We start from the raw sequence: 9109 nt of genomic DNA on the forward strand, positions 1-9109 counted from the left end.
CGCCCCGCATCCCCCAGGTCTTGGCTTCCTGGGTTGTAGAGGCCTCTGCAGCGACTGAGTATGCCCTCTCCCCCTCCCTCTGGCCAGCTGTGGGCTTCTACAGGATTAAGGGAAGGAAATTTGGGGTTGAATTTCTCTGAATGAAACCTGCCGCTGTGACTCTTTATCCTGTTATATTTCTATCAGATTGGACACAGCTCCCTACCACCTCAGCCTTAATGGCTCTGCCTTTCAGAATTTCCCCCCATATTACACCAGTGTTTCCTGTACCAGTGTTCCAGTACAGGGAGGGACCACATTGTCCCTGCCCTTTGAGGATGCCCTCATAGGCCGCCACATCTGGTCTCTCCCCAGGAGGGTCCTAGGGCCTGCCAGCACCAACACCTGGTGCCTCTGTTACTCCCCACCCACCACCCGGCCAGAAGTTAGGCCCAGCCTTTATTCTTTTTGTACCATTCAACTAATTGTCACCTGCAGGATTTTAATGGTCAGCCAGCTGTGCACAGTACCTGGCAAGGCCTAAATGGACCTCCTCAGGGGCCAATGGGATTTTTGGAAGAGTTGAGTGGGATACTGGTGGTGGGCAGTCAGGAGTCCTTCCAGTGTGCATTGGGGGTGGGATGAGATACAGTTGATACTGTTGGTGGAAGCAGGGAAGCAGAGGCCCTGGGAGACAGTGGACTATACACATCAGTGGGCACCCATGGGAACACTCAGGTGGCTGCTACCCAGATGGTATCCTCAGGCCCATCTAGTCCTAGGAGTCTGTGTGGCTGGGCCACACTACCTACTCATTTCCTGTATCCACTTAATGGAGTGCTACTGGTAGAGCCAGTCACATGTCCATGTGCCCAAGACCCCATCTGGTTCGCCTCCCCATCTAGGGGTCTTGGGAAGGGGCAAGGCTGTTTTTGCTCCCCCCACCATGGGCAGTGAACTTACCCCCTTACCTCCTCCTCACCACACAGAAATATCCTCTACCCTTTCCCTTGGCCTGTCCCTTTAGCCCCCAACCACAGGTCCCTTGCTCTTCGTGGATGACTTACGCCCATTTCCTCCTTGTACTACACCAAGGGAAGATGAGGCTCCAGAATGGCAGAGTGGGATCATGGTCCTTTCAAGAGGACAATCTGCCTCTATTCGAAAGATACTGTTTCGCCGGGCATGGTGGCTCATACCTTTAATCCCAGCACTTGGAGGCAGAGGCAGGTGGAGCTCTGTGAGTTCAAGGCCAGTCTGGTCTACATAGTGAGTTCCAGGACGACGGCTGGGGCTACAGGGAGACTCTGTCTCAAAAAACGGAAAAAAGAAAGATACTGTTTGATTTTTAATTATACAAAATTTCCAGACTTTATATTATCATATGAAAAACAAAATGCCAACACTTGGCCCAGGTAGGGAGCTAGCATGGAAAGTTCCAGTGGGCCTGGGCTACTTAGGTAAGTGCTGGGCTAGAGTCAAGCCATAGCCCTTCCTGGCCATCTGTCTGTCCATAGACCCTGCTTACAACCAGGGTGGTTTGGCCTGGTGAGTGTGCTCTCCAGGGACCTGTGGTCCAGGTCAGCTTCAAGGTGGGGCTTTCCGTGACTCCAGGGGCATCCACCTTTCCTAGTGGCATCACCTTTCGGCTGCTGTGGACCCTCTTCCTCCTAACTTCGAATCGCCGTCTTTCTGTCCCGGTCTTTGCTCTGCGGAGGGGATGGGGGAGGGGGCAGTGTCAGGGCCAGGGCAGAGACCTAGTGTCACCTAGCACTGGCCCAACCTCCCTGGCTTCCTGTTGGGTGCTGTCTCAGGTGGCCAGTGCTAGGGCACCCTGCCTCCTGGGCTCCTGCCCCCCCCCCAATGCATTTTGGGGAGGGGAATACACTGCTGCACAGCCAAAACTGTAAAATTAAATTTCCCAGATGTTCAGGCCCCAGGAGCTCGCCCTTGCTGTCTGGAGAGGAAATGGGGATTGGGGAAAGTCGTTGTATTTTTTCCCTGCTCACCCTGCTTTTCCGGTGCCACCAAGCACGGCCAGAGCTGTAAATCATGGTTGGCCAGCATTTCCTATAGTCCAGCCTTCTCTCCTAACCCATCTGCTGTCAGCTGCAGCAGGCCAGGGGAGGGGCAGCAGGTGCCCCATAAGCCTTAGGGTGGAGGTAGGCTTACAGGGGCCTAAGGGGTTCCTCTTTGCCTCACTACCACTAGCTCTTCCCCTTTGCATAAGGGCAGTGGGGTGGGCTGACTGAACTCAGCTCCCTTAAACTTATAACTTGCTGGGTAGTACTAACTGGAACAGCCCCACAGTATGCCAGGTTCCTGCTGCCCTCCATTCCCCAGACCTTTGCTCTGGGGGGGGTCCCTTCTTGTTGGCCCCACTTCTTGACCCCGTATTTGCCGGTCTGTATGACCAAGGCCAGTGAGAACCAATGCCGCAGGAGGCCCTGGGGAGAGGTCCCAAGACAAGGCCCAGCCTTGATCTCCCAAGGTGTGGTTTCCATGTGTCTGTCCCTCCTTTGGACCCAACTTTGGTGGCAGGTGGCCCTATCTGCTGATGCTGAGGAGTGCTGCCCCTGCCCGGCCCTCTCTGCCTGGCAGGTGTGAGCTGATGGGTAAGTTGGGGCCCCTGGGTGCCCTCGGTCCTGCTCACCAACTTTCTCTGGTTGCTGAGGCAGAAGGTGCAGATCTGTTTGGGCTGGGTGTTCTCGCCACCATCGCGAGCCAGAGGCGGTGGCGGTGGCGGCGGTGGTGGTGGCGGCGGCGGCGGCGGCGGGCTGCCAGCACTACTGCTGTGGAAGAAGGCGGGTCCAGAGTGGCACGGCTGCCCGTCTCCGCAGGCCTCGCCCACCAGCAGCACGTTGCCCAGGTGAGAGATGTAGCTGGAGGCCAGGCGCAGAGTCTCAATCTTGGAGAGCTTGCGGTCAGCCGGCTCGGTGGGGATGAGCGTGCGCAGCGCGGTAAAGGCTGTGTTCACGCTGTTGGTGCGGTCCCGTTCGCGTGCATTCGCAGTGTGCCGCTGCCGGGGCTCGCGGCCTGGCCGCCCCCCAGGTCCCGGCCCGCTGCCCGCGGCCCGCCGTCCTCCCGCCCGCCGCTGGGTGCCCTGGAGGCCGCAGCGTGCTGCGTGCACGCGGCAGGGCTTCTCGTCGGAGCCCGAGCTCTCGCTTCCGTGGTCCTCATCCTCCGACAGCGGGCTCACCTCGGGGTACAGGTAGCGGCCCGGTGGCGCGGAGCGGAGCATGGTGAAGGACGTGGGCCGGGCAGGGGGCGCGGCGTCAGCTCCGCCGTGCGCTGCTCATGCCGCTTCTTTGGGCCTCCGCGGGCCACCGGGTCAGGGCTGGTTCGAGTCTCCTCTGCGCCCCGCGGTGGCGGCTGGTCGGCGCGGCGCACACGTGCGTTGGGGCTGAATCCGGGGCTCTGAGCCCTGCCTTTATAGCAGACGGCCCCTCCCCCGCGCCAGGCCACCGCCTCCCTTCTCAGCCTGCAGGAGTTTGAGCTGAGTCTCAGCAGAGCAGGCACACCTTTTGCTTTTCTGTAGCAGCGCCTGGGGTCCTGAGCATCTTTCTGGGGAACAGGAAGTTTCTGGGGTGTTACTAGGGTCCCAAGACCGCGGCGCCTGGCCCAGTCTTCAGGGAAGAGGAGGGTAAAGCAGGAACCAAGAGACTGTCTTCTGGCATTCCTAAGTTCACCCAGCTGCCCTGGCCTTGGGTGCCTAGCCGCACCCTGTCTGTCTTTCTTTCCATGTGCACTTATGCCTTTTGTGCCAGGCCATTGGGGGTTGGGGCGACAGAGGAGTGTGGAGGGATTGGAAATCTGCTCCAGCAGTGGTGATATGGAGATGGGTGTGTGGGGGTGGCGTGACCTGCCTGCCCTGCACCTTCCCCTCCAGATCCGGCACAAGCTATGCCAGGACCCACTGAGCCATCCACTCCTGCTCCCCTGGAACCCCACCCCCCACACACACTGTGGGTTCCATGGGACTCTTCAAGGCTAGTGCATACATGGATAAGATCAGTTCTTCCCCATTCCTCAGTTTGGAGGTGGTCCCCTAGGTGGAGAGAGCACAAGGGCACAGTGGGAGTTCCTGGGGATGATAAGCCTGTTGGAAGGGGCTGACGTGGGCAGGTGCAGAAGGCCAGGGCCCAAGGGGTCCTGTAGAAGGGCTCCTGGCATCCAGCTGTGATAGTTATGTCTGGGCCCCTCCTCTCTGTGGCTACTGTTGCAGGAAGTGGCTGCCTGGGCAGCAGTCCCCAGGCTGGGAGGAGTGAGGGTGGTGGTTGGCAGGGGTTGAAACCAGGAATGTGTGTCCAGGAATGTAGCTGTTCTGCCCACTGAAGTGGGAGGGGAAAGACCAGTGGGGCTAGAAGGGGGTCCTTGGCCACCTGCCTAGCAGAATGCAGGGTGCTTGGCTCCCTATGGGTGGGGTCTCCCCATGGTTTCTGTCTCATAGCTACCCACTTCTGCCTAAGGTCCCTGCCAGGGGAAAGAGCCCATGGGCAATGAGGTCATCCCTGTCTGTGGCTGCCCAGAGCCCTGGCCAAGGAATCCAATGAGGGGGGATGAGGGGGGAGACTAGGGTTGGCATCACTTCAGTGGAAAATGTGAAGGTAAAGCTCTGGCGCCTCAAAGGGCTTTGGGGGAGGGGGGCACTGTACTGCCACTATGCCACGTCAGACCCCAGGGCCAAGGCTAGGGCACATGTTGGGTCAGTTGGCCTCTGGGCACTTGAGGCTAGTCTCTTTGCTTTCCTCTGCTCTTGGTTGACTTGAAGGGGATCAGACATGGTAGGGACAGGTGCTGATGTGGTGGCTATACTGCAGGACATCCGGAACACTGTGGGCAATGTGCCCCTGGCATGGTATGATGACTTCCCACATGTGGGCTATGATCTGGATGGGAAACGCATCTACAAACCCCTGCGGACACGGGATGAACTGGACCAGTTTCTGGACAAAATGGATGATCCAGATTACTGGTGAGTTGGGCCCTGGGTCAGGACCTGTGGTTCCACAGGGCTGGAACATGGCTCTGACTGACTGACCCCCAGGCGTACAGTGCAAGACAAGATGACAGGACATGACCTACGGCTGACTGATGAGCAGGTGGCCCTAGTGCAGAGGCTGCAGAAGGGCCAGTTTGGAGATGAAAGCTTCAACCCATATGAGGTAGGTAGCAACAACTGGCCCTGGGGTCTGAAGCGTGTGCAAGGCCCCAACTTAACAGACGTGCTTGTCACCCCAGCCAGCCATAGACTTCTTCAGTGGCAACATCATGATCCATCCTGTGACCAACCGCCCAGCTGACAAGCGCAGCTTTATTCCATCCTTGGTGGAGAAGGAGAAGGTAGGACCTGCCCTCCCCACACTCCCTCCAGAACTAGATCCTTGTGCTTGCTGCCTGACTTCACCTTTGTTGGCAGGTGTCTCGCATGGTACATGCCATTAAGATGGGCTGGATTCAGCCTCGAAGGCCCAGAGACACCAGCCCTAGCTTCTATGACCTATGGGCCCAGGAGGATCCCAACGCCGTGCTGGGGCGCCACAAGATGCATGTGCCTGCACCCAAGCTGGCCCTGCCTGGCCATTCTGAATCCTACAACCCACCTCCTGAGTATCTGCCCACTGAGGAGGAGGTGGGCCTGCACTGAGGTGGGTACGGGGCCCCAGCCAGGTTCCCTGGTTTCTTCTCACCTGTCCTGTTTCTGCAGCGTTTGGCATGGATGCAGCAGGAGCCTGGTGAGAGGAAGCTTAACTTCCTACCACGGAAGTTCCTGAGCCTGAGGGCAGTGCCTGCTTATGGTCGCTTCATCCAGGAGCGTTTTGAGCGCTGTCTTGATTTGTATCTGTGCCCACGGCAGCGCAAGATGAGGGTACGTGAGGCAGCCCATACAGGTCTGGGGGGGTGGGGAGTGCAGGATGAGGGGTAGGTAGGGAGTGACCAAATGCTTCCCTGCCTCAGGTGAATGTGGATCCTGAAGACCTCATCCCCAAACTTCCTTTGCCAAGGGACCTACAGCCATTCCCTGTGTGCCAGGCTTTGGTAAGTGGAGAATCAGACAGCAAGCAAGTGCCCTGGGGATGGTCTTCTCAATCCTCCTTTTCTACAGGTCTACAGGGGACACAGTGACCTTGTCCGCTGCCTCAGTGTCTCCCCAGGGGGCCAGTGGCTGGCTTCAGGTGGGCCTGAGGTGGGAGCTGCCCAGAGTTGAGAGACAGGGATCTGGACTGGAGGGTCAGGTGCTGAGGGTTATCCCTGTCACATCCAGGCTCAGACGATGGCTCACTAAGGTTCTGGGAAGTATCCACTGCCCGCTGTATGAGGACTGTGCCTGTGGGAGGTGTGGTACGGAGCATTGCCTGGAACCCCAACCCTGCCATATGCCTAGTAGCTGCATCCATGTGAGTGTAGGACCTGAGGCTTATTAGGGCTGGATGGGACAGAGGAGCCAGCCCACTGCTGAGGGGCTGTGTCTGGTCCTTGCTTGTAGGGATGATGCAGTGCTGCTACTAAACCCAGCCTTGGGGGACCGGCTGTTGGTGGGCAGCACAGACCAACTGCTGGATGCCTTCATGCCACCTGAGGAGCCAACCCTGCAGCCTGCTCGCTGGCTGGAAGCCTCGGAGGAAGAACGCCAGAGGGGCCTGCGACTACGCATCTGCCATAGCAAGGTGTGTGACAGAAGGGAAGGGGAGAGTGAAACCTGGTCAGCCAATCAGTCAGTATTATTTTGTAGCCAGTGATACAGGTGACCTGGCATGGGCGAGGAGACTATTTGGCTGTGGTGCTGGCCAGCCCAGGACACACCCAGGTACTGATCCACCAACTGAGCAGGCGGCGCAGCCAGAGCCCATTCCGCCGCAGCCACGGACAGGTGCAGCGTGTGGCATTCCATCCTACCCGGCCCTTCCTGCTTGTGGCCTCTCAGCGCAGTGTCCGAATTTACCACCTGCTGCGCCAGGAGCTTACCAAGAAACTGATGCCCAACTGCAAGTGGGTATCTAGCCTGGCTGTGCACCCAGCAGGTAAGGGGAACATGTACCCACTCTGCAAGTTAAGTTAAAGGTGGCATGTACCCTGTAAGTCAGATGAGAACAGTCATCACTGCGTCTGGCCCTAGGTGACAATATCATCTGTGGCAGCTATGACAGCAAACTGGTGTGGTTTGACCTAGATCTTTCCACCAAGCCATACAAAGTGTTGAGGTGAGGTGGGGTAGGGTGGAGTGGGGTGGGTATTGGGGTCCATTCAGCCTGAGCATGCTGTGAAACCAGTCCTCCCCAGGCACCACAAGAAGGCCCTGCGGGCTGTGGCCTTCCACCCCAGATACCCGCTCTTTGCATCCGGCTCAGATGACGGCACTGTCATTGTCTGCCATGGCATGGTGTACAAGTGAGTACAAGCTGATCCCTGCCCAGTCCTTCCCATGGGGTTATCCCACCAGGTCCTGAGCCCCTTTTCTCCACAGCGACCTGCTGCAGAATCCACTGCTGGTACCAGTCAAGGTGCTTAAAGGGCACACACTGACCCGAGACCTGGGTGTTCTGGATGTGGCCTTCCATCCTACGCAGCCATGGATCTTCTCCTCCGGAGCAGACAGTACCATCCGACTCTTCAGCTAGGCTGCTGCACGGCTGTGAATGGCCTGGAGCAGGGTGGTGTGCGTATGCAGTCTTCAATAGAAACCTTCCTCACCCAACACTTTCCTTTTGAGTCTTTTTGATTGGGGCTCCTGACAGCTGCCCTATATAGCACTGGGTAGGCTTTACCTTATTGAACTTTCCCAAGGTTGTGTGATAGTACATGGTACCCCAAGCCAGGGATTCTCAGGGTTCCCTTCTAGCTTTAGCCAGAAGGCTATATTACTGTACACTGTTAACCTACTGAGGGGTGTATGGCTTTATTAGGCAATAGATTGTGGCACACAGTCTTGGCCCTATCTGGCAGCAGAGGTTCTTCCAGGCAGGACGGGCTGGTATATCGCTTCTGGGAGTGCAGCCAGCCTCAGGCAAACTTCACCAGACGGCCCAGTGTCTCAGCAGCCTTTTCCCTCACCCCAGGCACTGGGTCCTTCAGGAGTAGCTGCAGGGCTGTGGGCAGAACAGACCAGTAGTGCACATGCCTGGGCCTGTGCGTGGGGCCGCCCACCACCTTCCTACAGACAGGGCTCTGCTGGGAGGGCTCAGGAGCCAACGGAAAGATAGTTTTTCCTTTTTTAGTGTTTTTTAAGCTCTTTTGGAACAGTTAAGAAGTTTCCGTGAATTAGTAGAGACGATGAGGTCACCAGTGACAGGGGAAAAAAAAAATCTTGAAATCCAGGAAAATCACTTAGTCCCTGCTGGTGCCCAGAGGGTCAGCAGAGCCTCAATAGAAATGGGCAGTTTGGGGTGGTATAGGGGAACTATGTTTCCTGGGCTTGGGGGTGTGCTCACCTGCAATGAGCTGTTCCAGGTCCACCTGTGGCCTCTGCTTGGTCTCTGCGTGCAGCAACAGGAACCCTGCAGCAAGTGGGGTTGGCTATGCTTATGTACACAGTGGGGGTGGGGGTGGGGGTGAGCTGGGAAAGGGTCTGCTTACCTGTGAACATGGGGGCAGCGGCTCGAACATCATCCCAGCTACTCTTGAAGTAAAACAAGGTGGTGCTCACCAGACGGCCCAGCAGGTCAGGGAAGTGGTGCATCTGTAGAAAGCTAGAGTTAGGGGGTCCAGGCACTCAGCCCACCCCATGCAGGGTTCATCACAAGCCCCCATCTCACCAGGTGCTTGCATGTGGAATTGAGGAATTCCCCAAAGTGCACACTGCGTCCCTCCTGCAGGTACTTGTAGAAGGCAGCCGCTAGCTCTGCACACTCCAGGTGGGGAACACACATGCACAGGGCAAACCTGCAGGCCTGTGGTATGGGGTGCTCAAATCTGAGCCCCAGGTCACCTCTCCCAGGCAATGTTGAGCCCAAGCAACCCCCCCCCCACGTACACACACACACACACACACACACACACACACACACACACACAATGACTCTCCATGATAAGGGGGTGTTATATATAACCAAATGGTATACTGGGTTGTAACCTTAGGCTATTTGAAATTTCCTCTTGTTTTGCTTACAGGGTAGATATCGTGAAATGCTAC

At 57.3% G+C, this 9109-nt stretch overlaps 3 protein-coding genes across 3 annotated transcripts in view; 1 reads left to right on the plus strand and 2 right to left on the minus strand.

The window, feature by feature from the left end:
- Positions 1-7677, plus strand: part of Bop1 (BOP1 ribosomal biogenesis factor) — a 23743-nt gene extending 16066 nt beyond the window's left edge. Inside the window, exons 4-16 of the mRNA XM_008834454.2 lie at positions 4800-4954; positions 5027-5144; positions 5221-5322; positions 5399-5611; positions 5687-5848; positions 5938-6018; positions 6086-6155; positions 6245-6377; positions 6467-6647; positions 6713-7001; positions 7097-7181; positions 7261-7368; positions 7445-7677. Coding sequence (XP_008832676.1) covers positions 4800-4954; positions 5027-5144; positions 5221-5322; positions 5399-5611; positions 5687-5848; positions 5938-6018; positions 6086-6155; positions 6245-6377; positions 6467-6647; positions 6713-7001; positions 7097-7181; positions 7261-7368; positions 7445-7598 — 1851 coding nt within the window. The 3' untranslated portion in view covers positions 7599-7677. The remainder of the gene's footprint in view (positions 1-4799; positions 4955-5026; positions 5145-5220; positions 5323-5398; positions 5612-5686; positions 5849-5937; positions 6019-6085; positions 6156-6244; positions 6378-6466; positions 6648-6712; positions 7002-7096; positions 7182-7260; positions 7369-7444) is intronic.
- On the minus strand, positions 1296-4494 carry Scx (scleraxis bHLH transcription factor). The gene is made up of 2 exons (XM_008834453.3): positions 2633-4494; positions 1296-1688 (listed from the first exon to the last, which is right to left on the minus strand). Exons 1-2 carry the CDS (start codon positions 3218-3220, stop codon positions 1650-1652), a joined length of 627 nt encoding a protein of 208 aa, XP_008832675.1. The 5' UTR covers positions 3221-4494; the 3' UTR covers positions 1296-1649.
- Positions 7678-7857: 180 nt separating the features above from the next.
- Mroh1 (maestro heat like repeat family member 1) overlaps positions 7858-9109 on the minus strand; it is an 85463-nt gene continuing 84211 nt past the window's right edge. Inside the window, exons 41-44 of the mRNA XM_029564202.1 lie at positions 8733-8867; positions 8554-8656; positions 8409-8474; positions 7858-8066 (exon numbers count right to left, since the gene is read on the minus strand). Of these exons, the coding sequence (XP_029420062.1) occupies positions 7981-8066; positions 8409-8474; positions 8554-8656; positions 8733-8867 (390 nt within the window). The 3' untranslated portion in view covers positions 7858-7980. The remainder of the gene's footprint in view (positions 8067-8408; positions 8475-8553; positions 8657-8732; positions 8868-9109) is intronic.

Source organism: Nannospalax galili, unplaced genomic scaffold (genome assembly GCF_000622305.1).
Source record: "Nannospalax galili isolate Female #2095 unplaced genomic scaffold, S.galili_v1.0 scaffold717, whole genome shotgun sequence".
NCBI lineage: Eukaryota > Metazoa > Chordata > Mammalia > Rodentia > Spalacidae > Nannospalax > Nannospalax galili.

Coding starts and splice junctions, on each gene's coding strand:
- Scx (XM_008834453.3), bottom strand. CDS start 3,220: ATGCTCCGCTCCGCGCCACCGGGCCGCTACCTGTACCCCGAGGTGAGC. Junction 1,689..2,632: donor TCAGCAACCAGAGAAAGTTG/GTGAGCAGGACC, acceptor TCCCCTCCGCAG/AGCAAAGACCGGGACAGAAA.